This window comes from Lytechinus pictus, chromosome 8, assembly GCF_037042905.1.
Source record: "Lytechinus pictus isolate F3 Inbred chromosome 8, Lp3.0, whole genome shotgun sequence".
Taxonomy (NCBI): domain Eukaryota; kingdom Metazoa; phylum Echinodermata; class Echinoidea; order Temnopleuroida; family Toxopneustidae; genus Lytechinus; species Lytechinus pictus.
Genome location: NC_087252.1, coordinates 19764687 through 19783536, shown reverse-complemented (window position 1 = coordinate 19783536; position 18850 = coordinate 19764687). Strand labels below are relative to the sequence as shown.

At 36.1% G+C, this 18850-nt stretch overlaps 1 protein-coding gene across 1 annotated transcript in view; it reads right to left on the bottom strand.

Moving 5' to 3' along the window:
• Nucleotides 1-18850, bottom strand: part of LOC129266247 (fibropellin-1-like) — a 72455-nt gene that overhangs the window by 19352 nt on the left and 34253 nt on the right. The window contains exons 13-18 of the mRNA XM_064103734.1: nt 18130-18246; nt 9780-9920; nt 7023-7139; nt 2533-2717; nt 1492-1717; nt 137-247 (exon numbers count right to left, since the gene is read on the bottom strand). Of these exons, the coding sequence (XP_063959804.1) occupies nt 137-247; nt 1492-1717; nt 2533-2717; nt 7023-7139; nt 9780-9920; nt 18130-18246 (897 nt within the window). The remainder of the gene's footprint in view (nt 1-136; nt 248-1491; nt 1718-2532; nt 2718-7022; nt 7140-9779; nt 9921-18129; nt 18247-18850) is intronic.

Here is an 18850-nt window from a genome sequence, read left to right as displayed (position 1 = left end):
AAAAAATCAAGCATTTGTCCCAAAGAAAAAGAGGAAATACGCCAAACATTGCCAACTTTATTTCACCACATGGGTAGTAACAGAGAACAAGGTTCTATCATAACCTTGTTCATAGAATGAGTGCACATGTACTTACCCTCATCAGTGCAGCATCCAAGAATATTGACAATATTAGGATGAGGATCCAGGTACATAAAGAGACTTATCTCCTTAGATAAATCACTCTTATCATTCTCTGTGGCAGTATCTACGAGAAATCAGAAACAATATTAATGATACCATGGGGCATTTGAGAAAAAAATGGCAAAAGCAAGGATGATAGAGAGTGGGGCTAAATTTATTGACCTGTATTCTGCAGTTGGGTTTAACTTGGACCACGGTGCTTAACTCATGGGAAGCCAAACATGTCAAAATTTAGTTAATTGCATGCTGGTTAAGTTCACTGCACACTCTAATAGTGAAGACAATTATCTTATTTATCCTTCCCAGACAGTTAAGAATGATTTGAGAGTCAAATGAGCTGATTCAATGAACCTATACAATTAGATATTTATGTCACAATCGGCTATCCATACTTAAACCACAACTTTAGACCAGAGTTTAAATTAGACCCGACTTCAGAATAAGGGCCAAAAAAAAATCCATGAAATTTGCTACAAAAACCATGACGAGGATTTGAAATTTAATATATGAACCTCCAGCCTAAATCTTTCTTTCTTCTTCTTAAGTATACCTAATTTGTCTAAAACCTTGCAAATATTCATGAAATGAGGTGATATATATTTAAAGAAGTGAGGCAGTCTTTGTACTTCTGGGGGGAAAATAGGGAGATTTCAAACTTTTAATGTATGGTTTGTTTGTTGGGCAGGGGAGGAGATTGCAGAACTTTTTATAAACCCTTAGTATGTTAGTGGATCATATTACCAAACACTTAATATATTCTCATAATATTCATCAAATTACTTCCACCATGGATACACAAAAGCCTACAAAATACAAAGATACAACATTTTGCCAAAATCACTTTTCTTTTTTACAATATTATCTTGCGATTGCACCTCGATCTTTGCACATGAAATGTATTGCTCCCTTGAAAATGTTATTGTATTGCTGAACATGCATTTTCTGAGGGAAAATATTGAAAATTTATTTTGAGAAAAGGAAGACACTGAGAATGTGTTTTTGAACCGTTTTAAAAATCTTTCTATTCAAATTCCCTGTGGAATGAGGTTGCAAAGTTCTTAGCGTATGATGCATGCAATCAGTAATACAAGGCTGGGGGCCATTTCATAAAGCTCTTCGTACATCAAGAGTGACTTAAAGAATGACTGGTGATCCTTTCTTGTCATAAATGATATTCACCATTAAATGTTCATTGGTGATTATATGTAGCGCGTAAGAAAGGTTCATCAGTCATTCTTAAAGTTGCTCTTAACTTACGAACAGCTTTATGATACGGCCCCCAGGTCAGTAATATGATCAATCACATACCTTTTAATCGCTTCACAGCCACTATAGTTATCTCCTCCTTTGGCGAGATACCCATGGCTTCAGCTTTGTAGACGTCAGCGAACGATCCGCTTCCGAGCTTGTTCAGGAGCGTCAATCGATTGCGAGGGAACTCCATCTTGGTCTCGTCCCGCATCTTTGAGATCCTTAGATTGGGAATTGCAGGCATGAGGGACTTGCCAGGGGATGGGATGTAATCATGGGATCTCTGTACACGAAAACAATAATGTGGGACTGAATCGAACGATCTGGATCATAAGAACATGAAAATAATTATGCGGGACTGTACCAAATGATATGGATTTACGAGTACATGATAACACAATGTCGGACTGATCAAATGATAAGGTGTCTTGAAATATAAAGCTAAGGGATTTATAAAAAGAATCAACTGAATTATTTGAATATATAGTACTCTATGATGTTTAAACCTTGTCACGCATCATTGCATTTTATGCTTGCATTCAGTTGCATATTGCCCGGTAGCTGACAAACGCATTCAAACAACACAATGCAGTGAAACAAGCTAATAAAATGTTGATATGCAGATTGATGAAGATTGAATCTTTGTACTGTAGACGGCTATTTAATTTTTTCTTTCAATGCGTTGGTGTTGATTTAGCTCCCAAGAAAGGATCACTATTTGCGTGCAATTAGTCTTCAATGGTCTTCAATCACAAATGAAGGATTTCGTACCAGAAAAAAATTTGACAAGCAAAAAAAAAAAAAAAAGGTCTTCAATCACAAATGAAGGATTTCGTACCAGAAAAAAAATTTGACAAGCAAAAAAAAAATTGACAAGCAAAAAAATATATAAAAAAGGGTCTTCAAGCTCGTCAGGGGGGGCAATAAAGGTTTTGAAGCTCGTCAGGGGGGGCAGGGATACGTCCTTTGAATGGGTTGTGGCTCGTCAGGGGGGGCAGACTGCCCCCTCTGCCCCCCCCCCCCCCCCCCCCCGTATAGGTACGCTAGTGCACACACCAGAACATTAAAATTTAAAAAATAAAGGGCGCTGATTCTCACCCGCCTTCGCTGATTTCCGGGCCCCATTTCAAGACCAGTGAGCCTATCAGTATCGTCCGTTCCGTTTCTACGGCAACAGCAGCAAGCGATAACGATGATGAGGACGATAACGACCACCCCTGCTGTGGCTGCCCCGGCGATGATACTGATGGTTTGCTGCGAGAGACCGCTTGATGGTGGAGGACCTGAAGAGGTAAAAAAAAATCATCATAAACATGAAGAAAAGAAACACAGAAGCCGTCAGGGTTAGAGACAATAAAGAGCACATTTTAGTAGATTAAAGAATTAATATTGACCTCATATTGAGAGATACTAGAATTTTCTTATTTTACCCTTACACGCAAAATTGCTTTATAGGATCTCAGATTTACAGAAAAGTATGTCGGGTGAACAAAATTTACATATATGGGATTGAGCAAGAAACCCAAAGACTGAATTTAGTTTTATGATTATTTTTTTAATCAAAGATCATCTCCACATTGCTATTTTGTATTCATTATACATTATGACCATATTGTTTATCATGTATTATCTTTGTATATCGTATATGTAACACATTTTATTTTTGATGCAGAAATACATGCACAAACAAACATTAAAACATCCAATATCTAAATGTATAAGTTGTAATTACGCGAAGAGTAATTACACAAAGTTTATGAAATTTGTATATTGTATTTCATGGAAAAATACTAAAATGAAAGCTAGGGAGATACATCTAAATTTCTGTCTATCAAAATTTCCATAGAGCGTCTTTCAAACTAATATTCACAGGTTTTCATTACAGTTATTAAAGTATTATAATACTTAATTGTTAGCACCTCTACTTCAAACATTAAGCATGACACTAGTGTCCAAAGATGGGCCAGTTTCTAGTTCCCTCTTGCGCATTATCAGAAGAACATTTAAAGTCAGGTGGCATGGTTGTCTACTATTCAATGACAGAGTTGCCAACCTTTAAAAGTAAAAAGTAGTAATCCGCAAGCTCAAAAGTCATAATTTTTACATAAAAGTTAGAAATTTCATATGCATCATGCGATATTATGAATTTCTTTGAAGAGGTACTATAAAGAACAGATTCCCTAAAAAGAAACGAATCCTCTTTTAAGGCTCAGATTCAGAATCATCTCTGGTACTCTCTCTTATGCTTAAATCCATGATAAATCCAAGGGGTGAAACCCCGCAAGATCTAGACGGTATTTAAACATGTGATGATAACATTCAGAGGGACGTAAACGAAGATACACGATCATGCAAATAATGAGCATTATTGGATCATGCTTTCATGCAAATAATGAGCATTATTGGCTGCCTTAAGACGACTTCACCAGAGCCTAATGTATTGCTTAAATATTAACATACTATTTGCCCTCAAAAGAGTAATAATTATTATTATTTGTTTGGCGTCACCTGTGCCTGGGAGGCGAAAAGCGAACTGAATCACTATGACTCGCAGGTCTCTCCTCCCGATATAACTGATTGGGGGGGGGGGGGAGTGCAGGTGGACCACTACACTAGGGTTTCCCCCTACTCTTATAAAAATAGTGGAAAGGGTTCTTAACGTGCAAAGGTCGTGACTCTCCTTTACACGGGGTCTCCATTTAACACCCTATCCGAGGTCAAAAGCATAATGGCATAATATGACATGAAATTCCTAATAAGAAATATGACTTTTTCTTAACAGTTGGTAGCTCTGCAATGAGATAAGCACCAGCTTTGATGTAATGATTCTTCAGTGACACGACATATGCTCCTGCGACATTTGCTACGGTCTTAATTTCTCAGAATGCAAAGGGTTCGAGTTAGGATTAAAAAAGAATTTTTGATTCAGAATAATGAAAAGATTAGGGTTAGAGTTTATTTAGTTTTGGAAGTTAAGTTTATGTTTGACTTAACGTGCGGATTTTCCATTGGAGAAATTGTCGCTGGAACAAATGTCATGGAACCCATTCTTCATATATATGCTTTTCACACTGCATTTATTTTCCGTAACCCCAGGAAATAGGTGGGGCTAAGGGGGGGGGGGTTTATCCCCACCAAATTCCTGGGGTTAAGCTTAGCCCACTTCATTTTCACACTACATGTATGCTTTAGCAAGTGGGCTAGCACAGTCACTGCGATTGCCGTGCTAAGAGATGCAGTGTGAAACAAAACCAGGCTAAGGAGATGTGGGGCTAAGCATTAGCCAATCACAGAAGTCGATATTGCCCGTTAATCACGCTCTGTGTGGCAAAATCATCAATATTCATGAGCTGTGCGATAGTCCAGGGTTAAGGCGTTAACCCAGGATAAGCAAATAGTGAAGTGAAATAGTGAAGTGAAGTGATATGTGAAGAGAAAATTTTACAAGGTTGCATGTTCCACGCCGATTATGAAATATTCCATTAATTCAAAATGTTATTTTTTTCTACAGATAAATTGAAAATGAAAAATGCTGTGAGAGGTTTTATCTTAAAAATTTTTACAACTTTCGCCACATACACTTTTGTAACTGACGAAAATATTCTAATGCATGCATTTGTCACAGTGGTTTCATTCTATCACAATACTTAAAGTACAAGCTTCCTACAGATAAACATGGAATAATGCACTAACAAGACAGGATGAGAAATAATAAGAATATGCAACATTTATATAAAGCTTAATACAATGTTTCTAAGCACTGCATACTATTACCCCGGCTACTCTTATCAAGCACTCGAGCATTCAAGGAATTTCTTCCTACCAGGTACCCTTTTACTACACCTGGGTGGTGAGTGGCAATTGCTGATAAACGCCTTGCCAAAGGGCACAAGTGCTGCAGTGGGATTCAAACCCCGGACCTTGTAGTTCAAAGTCCGGAGACTTATCCACTGATCCACAACCCCTCTGCCACCAGTGGCAGAAATTTGTTTCAAAATAAAGGGGGCACCTTACTATGAAAAGTTCACTAAAACATGTACTGGAATGAAATGATAGAGACTTGACAAATTTTGAAGATAATTGCTCTAAACTTGATGATGTGCAATGTTTCTATTGTATTGCACAATGTCCATTAAAATCATGTGAATTAAAACATATCTTTCTAATCTATATATGCAAATTTCTCTAAGAACTAAATTCATTCAGTAAAAAAAATCAAATATGTTTTCATTTGAAAACAGTAAACCTTTATCCTAAACAGGCATTAAACAATTCTTCTAAATTTCTAACCTATTTTCTTCTACTCTATATAGGAACTAGATTGTTTTTATTCAAGAAAGATTCATAATGTTTTATGTAAAAAATATTAAATGTTAATCCTCACTGTCATTTCTCTGAATTTGGGGAAGGGCCAATGGACCTGAAAATAATTTCACATATTTTTTTTCAATATAAGAGTAAAAATATAATGCAAAAATAAGAGTATAAAAAATGTAATCTTCTTTATATCACCTCTACTGGAAGAATAAATTGTTTCTGCAGTCAATTACCATGTTTGCAAGATACAAAGGTTATTAAGAGTAGAAAAATTATAAATATTATAATGAAGTGTACTGGAAATGACTAATAGAAAGAGAATATAAAAACAATAGAAGGGGGAAAATTGTGAAATAACATGCCAATAGAAAAAATATTTCTTAAATCTATGTGTCTACTTCTGAAATAATTTGGTATGTAAGACGGTCAGGTCAAATCATCAGGACAAGCAAGGAAAATTTGATGAAATATCCTGAAACAAACAAAACTGACAATTTTACACATTTTTAAAAATCTAACTTGGTATTTAGCCTCCCTTTTTCAATATCTAGATATGCCAAAAGTGATGCCATATTCATTCATTTATTTTGCTATGCATTGGGCTATAAATTTTTTGTATATCTTACTCCTTTTTTTAATTTGTGATCATTGATTATGTGCAAAAGGCCGATAATGATGTAATATGCATGATCTGCTTTGTATAGACAGAGCCGCAGCACATATGCTTAGTTAGGGGCATGCATTCTCGAATTCCTCGTTTACAGTGACCGGACGCATAGATCGCTCTGGCCGCTTATGTCTTCTTGCTGTGTCCGACAGCTACATGTTGGCAATTGTGAAGATGAAAGAGTTTTCAAAAATGCTTTTCTGTCAAAAAACACTTTCCTTCTACGAATACTTTTTTGTTGAAGAAGGTTGGCATCTCTGTGGCAATAGAAAGTTTTTGCTCTTCGACGTAGAACGCTTTCAAGAACATAGAAAATGTATTTTCGAGTGCCCTTCATGACAAATTAGCATCATCAAAGTCATTGTCAAAAACTGGTGAATCAAAACAGCAGTTTTGTCCTGGAGAAACGATATATTTGCAATTTTTCGTCAGCTCCGAAACTCGGGCGAATCTGCCGTTCCAGTTCACTGATTTTCGACAAAGACCTCTCAGCTTTTCATTGTGCACTGATTTGACTTGCATTTTCAATACAATTACTGTGTTTTTTAATTCATTCTGCATGGCAGTGCGAAAACTTGCTATTGACTTTTCATACAATACATACTAGTATTACAGAAGTCTCCTTGAAATCCATTTTGACAGTTACATAACGGCATTCCATTGTTGTTGACAGTACACATACCACCATTGAGGCAAGGATTAGGAGTGCATGGTGTTCTCCCTGTAAAATATAAAAGTGATAGAAATAAGAAAATTGAGTATTTTAGTTCAAGAGAATTGCTTACATTCAAGAAATAAAAAGGACTTGCAAATCAAGGCTGGTTACTTTAAGAGGAATTTAACCCAAATTGCAAAGTTGTTTGAACAGCTTGCATGCTATTGTTACAATTATAAGTACTCGTACAATTACGTTCAACAATCGCAACAATTAGATCTTCCCTTTACCTTTTAAACAAAATAGTAAATATACAATAAAAGCAGATTTTCTTAGTATTTTGCTCCCCATAATTTTAAGCACAGAGTTAGACCATGGTCTTAGTTAAACCTGACTTCAGATTACAGGCCAAAGGATTTTTAAAAAATACTGAAAACATCAATTCTACATCTTTATAGTACATGGCCAGGCCAGTTTAGCTTTATAGAGGTCTTCTTCTCAGATAGTCTAATAATAGTATCACTCCCAAGTGGTCTATTATCAATGGTTTATTCCCAATTCGTCTAAATGCTGATTCGTCCAATTGCCAACGCGTCTACTATCATTTGGTCTACAATCAGTTCGTCCACTATCCACATGATCTAATTGCCAATTCGTCTACTTTCATTTGGTCTACCATCAGTTCATCCACTATCCATATGATCTAATTGCCAATTCGTCTACTATCATTGGTCTACCATCAGTTCATCCACTATCCACATGGTCTAATTGCCAATTCGTTCACTCACCATTTGGTCTAATAACCAGATGGTCCAAAAGCCATTTAGTCCAGATACCATTTGGTCTAACTGGACTAAGTGTTAATTGTGCAAAATCAATGAAATTGAAATGGATATTAGACTAAATAGTTATGAGACGAAATTGTCATGACGAAATGGTGATTAGACGAAGTGATGATTGGACCAAATGGTTATTGGACCAAATGGTTGTTAGACAAAATGTTGGACAGAATGACGAATTGGCAATTTACCTTATCAATTTGGTCTGTATTACACTTGGTGTGTGTTCAATGTTGATTTTCAAATTTAAACAGCAACATAAATGATTGAAAACGCAATTACAAAACACATAACACACACATGACCAGCGGTGCACCATTCAGAGTCAAATGGTCTTTAGAGTTCCCGCCCTCGTAAGCGCAGCTCACTGCGCAGTTTGACCCATCACAAGAAAGGTCAATTCTGGCACATGCTTGTGTGTGCTTCCACTGGAACAGCAAATATAAAGTCTTTTCAAAACTAAATCGTGTTCAGTGTCACATTTTACTGCATTTGAGATGCTGAAGGTCATAAAATCTGAAAGACGTTACGACCTGGAATTGGGAGAATTGAACACACCCATTGTTTCTCATTACATTTGCGTTTTGCAATTACATTTTCAATCATGATTCACATTGCTGTTTAACTTTGAAAATCAACATGGAACACACCCTTGGTCTATTACACACATGGCGTAATTCTCATCAAGACCCGAGGCCCGTGTCATAAAGAGTTGCAACTGTTGTAACGTTGCCTTTATGGCAACTACCATGGCAACATGGCTCAGCAGCCAATCAAAATCAAGGTTACCATGGTAGTTGCCATAATGGCAAAGTTACAACAGTTGCAACTCTTTATGACAAGGGCCCCAAAGCCCGGATGGTCTAATTTCCACTTCATCTGTTATTCATTCTGTCCTTCGTCAAATGAAAATCTCATAATCTGTTAAAGGACAAGTCCACCCCAACAAAAACTTGATTCAAATAAAAAGAGAAAAATTCAACAAGCATAACACTGAAAATTTCATCAAAATCGGGTGTAAAATAAGAAAGTTATGACATTTTAAAGTTTCGCTTCATTTCACAAAAGAGTTATATGCACATCCCGGTCGGTATGCAAATGAGGGAACTGATGACATCACTCACTCACTATTTCTTTTGTATTTTATTATATGAATTATTAAATATTTTGATTTTCTCGTCATTGTCATGTGAAATGAAGTTTCATTCCTCCCTGAATATGTGGAATTCCATTATTTTAACATTTTGTGGTTCAGGCAAGGAGGTCCTTATCGTCAAATTCGTAAAAATAGAAATATTGTATAATTCAAACAATAAAAAACAAAAGAAATAGTGAGTGAGTAACATCATCGACTCTCTAATTTGGATGTAACTGGCTCGTTCATATAACTATTTTGTTAAAAATAAGCGAAACTTTGTATTGTCATAACTTTCTTAATTTGCATCCGATTTTGATGAAATTTTCAGCATTGTGCTTGTCTGATTTTTCTCTATTGATTCAAATCAACATTTTGTTGAGGTGGACTTGACCTTTAAGCTAAGGATAATATAGTAATATAGTAATATAATACAATATAGTATGATAATATAGTCCAAGTGAATATTACACAAATGTGAATCAGCTTACTGGACATTGATCCAAATGATAAATGGGCTTTGTGGTGATTAGACTAAATGGTTAGTAGACAAACTAGTTTTCAACAAACTAGCATTAGGCCACATGAGATAAGACCAAACAGACAAACTAGACAAATCAGGGCCCTGTCTTACAAAGAGTTACGATTGATCGGATCAATCGTAACTCTTCGTAAGACGGGGCCCAGGAGAGGACCAATCAGTAAATTCATCTCGGTCATTAGGTTACTCACTTTCACATTCCGCACCACCAAAGCCACTAGGGCATTCACAGTAATACGAACTCGTAGCAGCAGTAGGAGCTAGGGTTGAAGAAGAAGGAATCTCCACGCAGGTCCCTCCATTGAGACAGACATCAGATGTGCATGGGCTAACTGCAAAACAAAATCCAGGGGGGTGTTTCACAAAGATTTAAGTATGACTCAGAGTCACACTTAAATGATATGGGGCTCATTGCAGAAAGAGTTGCAATCAATCGCAACTTCAAAAATCAAGCGCAACTTGATTTTCAACCAATCAACAGCGCGCATTTTGGACTTGCGATTGATTTTTTGGCTTGCATTTAAACGCAACTCTTTCTGCAACGGGCCCCAGAACAGGCAATCCTATTAATACCCAGTAGTGCTCGTTCTCTTGGCATATAATCTGATCCCTGCGGTCATACCTTTTATAATGCACACATGTATGCATTTAAGTGCAACTCTAATTCATTACTTAAATCTTTGTGAAACAGGTAAACTTGCAAAAGCTAACCTTCCATAATTCTTAAGACCATGGGGTGGTTTCACATAGAATGAAGTCCGACTAAAAATCTAACTTAAATTCCAAATAATCTGTGGTATCAAATGCATCACTGCAATGGTCAGGGGCCCGTTGCAGAAAGAGTTGCAATCAATTGCAACTCTAAAAATCATGCGCAACTTGATTTTCATCCAATCAACAGCGCGCATTTGGGACTTGCGATCGATTTTTTGACTTGCGATTAAACGCAACTCTTTCTGCAACGGGCCCCAGATCACGCACTACCACATACATATCCATCAGATCATTATTTGTATACTGAAATCTATACTTCTAAAGAGGGACCTGCAGGTTCTTTCATGGGGGAAGAGGTCAAAGGTCATTTTTATAAGCATGTTGAAGTTTTCATTAAAAGAATATGAATGTCAATTAAACCGTTCCAATCCAAATTGCGCAATTTTATGTATAAAAAATTTGCTAAATCTGCCTTGGTGTAAAAGTTTAGATGATAGGTAGTACTTCGTACTTCTTTGATATTCTGTCAAATGAGAAATAATCAATAAGTAAAGGGTTGGTAAATATCTGCATTAAATCAATGTAGGATATAATGAACACAGGGCCAAGATCTCTGCCTGGCAACTATCCTTGTACATTTACTTGTATTCCATCACCACGCTTGAGACATTTTTTCCTGCGAGCATACCAGCTTAGAGCCCTGTCTTACAAAGAGTTACAATTGATCCAATCAATTGTAACTCTATGGAAATCCATCAGTGTCATGATTTTTTTTCTACAGGAAATTTGCACAATGTCCTTTGTAAACAAAGAGAAGCACACTGAATTTTAAAGAAGACAATGAATGCATGAATATACATCAAAGCTAGATAATAGATGTTGACGTTGCTGGCCGCCCATAGTTGCAATTCCCGACCTTTCGTTGGAGAACGCGAACGCTTATTTGGGACGGTAGTTGATTTTGGAAGAGACTTTTGGGCCCGTCGTCATGGTCATAAAACTCTGTCCTGCAATGCAAATTGTTTCGCATCTGGAACGGAAACATTAAATCTGCGTTTCGTGTGCAAAACTCTGGTTGCTACTATGGTAACAGCGATATATCCGATTTAGGACGACTTTCCAAAGCCACATTTGGTTCCTCCCAGAGCTCGAGAGGCCGCCCAGGGGGCCCACTTCCATTGAAGAGTGGATACCAGGCGCGACCACACGTAAAAAGGGAAAGAGTGGGCAAGTACGTTACGTATAGGCCTATGTAACGTTATAAGGGTGTCAAAAACGATGTTTAAAATACTGAAGAGGATATGTTTTCAATACTTGTAGGGTTTCACAAGCTAAATACTTGTTAAGAGATGCATTTTCATAATCTGGAAAAGACTTGCTTCCATTGTTTAGGGTGCTGTTCGAAACCCAAAGGTCGTGCCTGGTATCCAAAGTAAAACATAATGCCCATTACATTGTGTGCTAGAGGCATACCGTTTGTGTAGGAGTATACAAAAGAAAAAAACCCGCAAATACGTCTGAATTTCAGTCGATTTTGAAGGGTTTTTTTCTTTTGTTTACTCCTACACAAACCATATGCCTCTAGCACACAATGTATAGGCCTATTGCATATGCTGTGTACATATTAACCCGCATGCAAAATGGTTTCGGCTGGAGAGGTGATCTGACCCATGGAATCAATTGCCAGAGATCCACCAATAATCCACATTAAATGCAATACCGATTCGATGGACTGTAATGATCTATATCTAAGCCTTAATTCAGTAACTTTTTCCTCGCTCAATATGTACTCGATTTGTTTGAAAAACCACTTTCTTATCCATGTCATAATCTATTGTAGGTCCTGCATTTCGAATATCTCCAGCCATCAGTCGTAATGTACATGCATGTATGGTGCGGGTGTCGTGGGAAAGAATTTTGCACACGAAAAGCAGATCTGTAGGGCCTGTAACCCCCCTGTAACACAAAGCTTAGCTTTGATTGTAGGGCAGTTTTCTATGTTTGATTCTGTTGACTATAATGTACAATCAATCTTAAAAATCAAGTGTATGATTAAGCGTAAACTTTTGTGTTAGGGGACCCTAATATTACCGTCCGTGAGGATTGCGAAAGGTCCCAATTGATCGGATCAATCACAATTCTATGTAAAATGGGCCCCAGAATATAACATTGCCTGGGAAACATTATTGTTGTATACACCAATATTAGCAAGCTTTGTATTTACATCTTTTTTTCATGAAACACACCGTAGAACAGTCTAACAATTGATATGTAAAATAAAAGAAGACATAAATTGTACAATCAATTACAGGCCAAATTCTGTGGAAAACCATTAAAAAATCAATTGGTAAATGTGCCACTCATCTCTTAACATTACAAGAGCTATGACAATCACATGAACCTTTGATATAATGCTCTGCATATATAAAAAGGAAAATGGATAGAACAAAAGAGGAGAGAGAAGCAGTTAATAAAGAACACCACCAAAGGTTATTTCTTGAACATCGGGACCATTCAAGTCAACCTAAAGCCAGGATATCGATAGTATAGTATGGTATATACAAGTACATGAAATATTAGAGTATGATACATACATGTAAAAGGCAGGTAGATATATACAGCAATGTAACAAGAATCACAAAGGCAGATGTATGAAATAAGATAACAATATAATGCCATTATATCAATAGTATAGTATATACAAGTACATGATATATTAGAGTATGATAGGCAGATAAATATATACAGCAATGTAACAAGAACCACAAAGGCAAATATATGAAATAAGACAACAAGTGAATTACAATTGATGGTGAGAGGGTATTTGGATTAGTACATCAATAATACAAACATCAATGATATAAAACATTTAGGGTTGAAAAAATGTATTCATAGGCTTAGAATAAACAAACTTCACAAATGTTTGAAGCATTAGAAAATGAAGGTAGACCAGTAAACATGCACATACACCACTAAAGTTGTCCCACAAAGCATGATTCGCCATTGGTAACATAGATCTGCAAAATAAGATTGTGTCTTCACCAGCAATCCCACGACAAAAAGGGTAACGTTTTCACCAGCACATGATCCTCCCTCTGCAATTGATAATCAATCATAAATGAATGTGTCTCTGGAATAAAAAGCTGATTGGATGTTAATACATTTCTTAATACGTGCACCACCGCCAACATTCATTGTTATTAAGAGACACCAACGTGGGGGTGTCATGATCTTGTGGATATCATGGCTTTCGTCTTTCAAACAGCCATACCATGGTTTCCTTCAGCAGGAAACTAACCCAAGTTGTGCTGCACTCAACCCAGGTGAGGTGAATGGGTATACCTGGTAGGAAGGAATTCCTTGAATGCTTGAACGCCTGATCAAGATAGCCATGTTAAAGCTGGGGGATTAATAACATTATATATAAGCAGAGCCTGCTGGGAAAACAGTTTTTCGAAACTAAAGTGGCTACCGTTGGTAAAATATGACATTATCATCATTTATTACAATGCTTTCTCCTTGTATGGGATGATATTGCATGTCTATATTATATAGAGCACACATCACAAATGAGAACTGAACAAGTTTTTTTTTAAAGTAACTGAATGACAAACCCCAAGCGCAGGGAAGAAAAAAAGAAAAATCTGGACAATTACAAGTGCGATTCCAGGGTAATTGTGTTGTTTAACTGAGGTACGTAATCATTTTGAAATATAAGCAGTGCTTTATGCATGACATGTAGTGTCGTTAAGCAATCTCCCAAGATATCGGGGAGGCGCTATAGCTCAGTCGGCAGAGCAGGGGGTTCCAGTGACCCGGGATCCATTCCCACTTGGTGTGCTAGTGCCCTTTGATAAGGCATTAATCCTCATTACCAGGTCCCTCAGAGAGGACCTTAAGCCATCGGTCCTCTGGTTGCTTGCTTATACAAGCATGCTTTCTTAACAATCGGGTAAAAAATCACAACCGTTTACCATTTACCAGGTACTTGTGATTGATTGCAGTGGGCGATCAGAAGCAAGTCATTCAGCCACCAATCACCACCCCTTGCGAGGGGTAATTGCGTTTTACTCTGAAATGTGCCACAATGCATCAATGTCTAGAATTTCTAAGTGTCCGGACACCCCACCCCACCCTAACTCCCAAGGACCCGACTACAAGTCTCAAATACATCACTTGATCATGTTTAGTTATCATCATTTATTTCAGTCAGCATTTTGCCCCTCCAAAAGGGGTTACTGAATCTTGCACGACAAAACTCCCTCCCTCTTTTCACTTCTATATATGTCTTGAGCATCCTCTTCATTAAGGCCGACCCAGTAGCTTTCCTTCTTCACTTCGTTCCATGCAATCTTTGGTCTTCTGCAATTTCATCAATCCACTTTTACAACAAAGGAAAAATTAACGGGCCGATTGTCGAGGACCATGGTTCATACAATGCAAGCAACGATGAGGCCATCAAGCTCTGTTTAGAGTTACACCATCCAAGAATTCAAGCTCATTCGCAAGATTCATTGTATGCATATATTCAATTCAATTCAATTCAATGTTTTATTCAATTCCAATAAAAATCAATACAGAGTATAGAATACAGTAATAACAAATACAATGTGCAATAATAAGGCAAGAAAATATAAGGTACATGTAAAACAAGTATTAAACAGATACAAATGACAATAGAGAGATACAATATTGGAATTAGGTGGTCATAAAAACCTATCAAGGTTTGTCGAGATAACCACCCTTACATAAAAAAATAAAATAAGCCAAATTGAAATTACAAATTTGATAAAATGCTCATTTAAAATTTAATTCAATAACTGAAATCATTTGATAATACATGTACATGTAATACTATAAACATAAGTTAAAACACGTTTAACCGCACAAACCCAATACATAAACACACAAAGGCAGTAAAAATCCTTGCTTTCACACACTATTGATTAAATATAGTTTCAATTTCCTGCTAAAAGCGTTCGTTGAACTGATTGATCTTATTTCTATTGGAAGATTGTTCCAAACAGCTGGAGCATGGTGTCTAAATGAGAATAATACATAATTTTTATTTACAGTCCATAAGTGATATTTATTTTTGTTTCTTGTATTGTAATCATGAATATTAACATTTAAATCAAGCATAGACGATATTGAATTATGGAGTATATTATGTTTATGTTTAAAAATTAATATTGCACAAAAGTAGGAATTGAGTTGATAGATATTTAGAACATTGAATTTCACGAAAAGTTCTTTAGTGTGGGCCAATCTGTGAGAAAATGAACATATTCGGATTACTCTTTTTTGTAAAATAAACAATCTTTCTAGTTTTGAAGGATATGTATTTGCCCACACTACATTACAGTAAGACAAGTAAGGCAAGATTAAGGTATTATACAAAGTTAAAAGAATGTGTTGAGGCAAGAAATCACTAAGTTTGCGGATGATACCGATATTCTTAGATATTTTATTTGTCACATCCATTATGTGATTATTCCATGAAAGTCTTTCGTCAATTAAAACGCCTAAAAACTTTGAGTTACTTACACGTTTGATAACTTGATTATTCATTTTAATATCTAATACTTCAATATCTTTTACTCTATTATGTCCATGAAATAATATATAGTTCGATTTATCCATATTCAAAGAGAGTTTGTTTATTATTGTTAACCAGTCCCATTAAAAAAGCAAGCATCATGGTTAATTAAAGCAAAATCTATACCCTTATATGCTTCACACAGGTAGAAACAATTAGGCAGTAGCAGAAGCAGTAGTAGTAGTAGTAGTAGTAGTAGTAGTAGTAGTAGTAGTAGTAGTAGTAGTAGTAGTAGTAGTAGTAGTAGTAGAAGTAGTAGTAGTAGTAGTAGTAGAAGTAGTAGTAGAAGTAGTAGTAGTAGTAGTCGTAGTAGTCGTAGTCGTAGTAGTCATAGTAGTAGTAGTAGTAGTAGTAGTAGTAGTAGTAGTAGAAGTAGTAGTAGTAGTAGTAGTAGTCGTCGTAGTAGTCAAAGTAGTAGTAGTAGTCAAAGTAGTAGTAGTAGTAGTAGTAGTAGTAGTAGTAGTAGTAGAAGAAGCAGTACTAGTAGTAGTAGTAGTAGTAGTAGTAGTAGTAGTAGTAGAAGTAGTAGTAGTAGTAGTAGTAGAAGTAGTAGTAGAAGTAGTAGTAGTAGTAGTAGTAGTAGTAGTAGTCGTAGTAGTCATAGTAGTAGTAGTAGTAGTAGTAGTAGTAGTAGTAGTAGTAGTAGTAGAAGAAGCAGTAGTAGTAGTAGTAGTAGTAGTAGTAGTAGTAGTAGTAGTAGAAGTAGTAGTAGTAGTAGTAGTAGTAGAAGTAGTAGTAGTAGTAGTAGTAGTAGTAGAAGTAGTAGTAGTAGTAGTAGTAGTAGTAGTAGTAGTAGTCGTCGTAGTAGTCATAGTAGTAGTAGTAGTAGTAGTAGTAGTAGTAGTAGTAGTAGTAGTAGTAGTAGTAGAAGAAGCAGTAGTAGTAGTAGTAGTAGTAGTAGTAGTAGTAGTAGTAGAAGTAGTAGTAGTAGTAGTAGTAGTAGAAGTAGTAGTAGTAGTAGTAGTAGTAGTAGAAGTAGTAGTAGTAGTAGTAGTAGTCGTCGTAGTAGTCATAGTAGTAGTCGTCGTAGTAGTAGTAGTAGTAGTAGTAGAAGAAGCAGTAGTAGTAGTAGTTGTAGTAGTAGTAGTAGTAGAAGTAGTAGTAGTAGTAGTAGTAGTAGTAGTAGTAGTAGTAGTAGTAGTAGTAGTCGTCGTAGTAGTCATAGTAGTAGTAGTAGTAGTAGTAGTAGTAGTAGTAGTAGTAGAAGCAGTAGTAGTAGTAGTAGTAGTCGTAGTAGTAGCAGTGATACTAGTAGAAGTGTTGGATGTATTAGCAGTAGTAGTAGTAGAAGTAGTAGTAGTAGTAGTAGTAGTAGTAGTAGTAGTAGTAGTAGTAGTAGTAGTAGTAGTAGTAGTAGTAGTAGTAGTAGTAGAAGTAGTAGCAGTGGTAGTAGTAGTAGTAGTAGTAGTAGTAGTAGTAGTAGTAGTAGTAGTAGTAGTAGTAGTAGTAGTAGTAGTAGTAGCAGTAGTAGTAGTAGTAGTAGTAGTAGTAGTAGTAGTAGTAGTAGTAGTAGTAGTAGAAATAGTAGTCGTAAGTTTTTTCAAATTATCAACTAAGAAACAATGAGAGATATCATGGCTGAGGTTTTGATGTTGATAATATCAGGGCATGGCCACCATTATTTGTGGTACATTTCTATATGAAATCACAGAAAGATTAAAAGGGTGTACAATAATGTCCATGATCAAAAATGGGCATCCAAAGCCATTTTGTTTGGAATGGTTCAAGGTTTGTTGGTTTGAATCATCTTTCAAGTAAGCTGCACAGTAGCCAGGTCAGTCAGTTGATATTACCTGTAAGACTTTTTTTTTAAACTTTTTTTCTTAAATTGTAGGCAATCTAACCAAACCTCTCTACAATGAATCAAAATAAAATTGATGTGGGGAGATGATAATATAGTAGTCATTATTGTGATTCATGATTGATGATAAAAGCTTTACTATATTCAGAGATAGTTCAATGAAATAGCATCAATGTGACATACATGTAATGTATATAGGAATAGGAATATTTACTGCTATAACGGTATGTCAGTGATGTCGCATTCCGCATTCATCCAAGCAAGCAAAGCAATTCTTGCAAATTTTATTATCTATTTAGTGAAGTACACCTCTCTTACCCCATAGTAAAGTGCATCAATTTTACAAATTTTACCAATTTAACTTAGAAATCAGATGCAGCATATATGTCCTAATGTAGTCATTTATTATGTAAAGTTGAAAACTCACCGCAACCTAATTCATCACTACCATCAACGCAATCAAGCTCATTATCACATATCCAACTGTCAGGAATACATGTTAGTTCAGGGTTATGTGTTTGGCATGTATACCCGGGGCACAATCCTGTCATAAGAAAAGTGATGTCATGATATTACAATGATAATAAACTGAAAATGATCATGATCAAATGATAATAATGATAATAATAAAATTAAATAATAATAACATGAAAATAATGATAAAATGAAATTAAATGATAACAACAAAAGTAATTCAGTAAAATCACTGAAGGTGAAAAATACCCTAAGAATATGAAGTTACTATGGCAACACATTCTACAAAACATTAGGGAAATAGAAAGTCATGCACATCTTTACCCCAATTAAGACCCAAGTTTATGCCAAATTTCATGAGCAGTGGTACAAAACCGTACGTGAGACAAGTTCAATCCACAATGAGTTCATTTTTGCATTTTATGTCACACAAATCTTCACGATTACATAAAAAGCACAGTTTGAAATGATTTTCTTCTCTGTGACTACAATTTTTAAGAGTACAAAAAAGCAGTTTGAAAGGATTATCATGTTTATAGCCTGACCACACTTTTTCAGCAACACTGCACGGGACTGGGACCAACAGACTGGAACTCAAAGGCCAATGCCCATCAGAGGCGTGACATCATGAGCTATAGGTGACGCAATTCTGAACTGAATTCAACAAAGCTCAG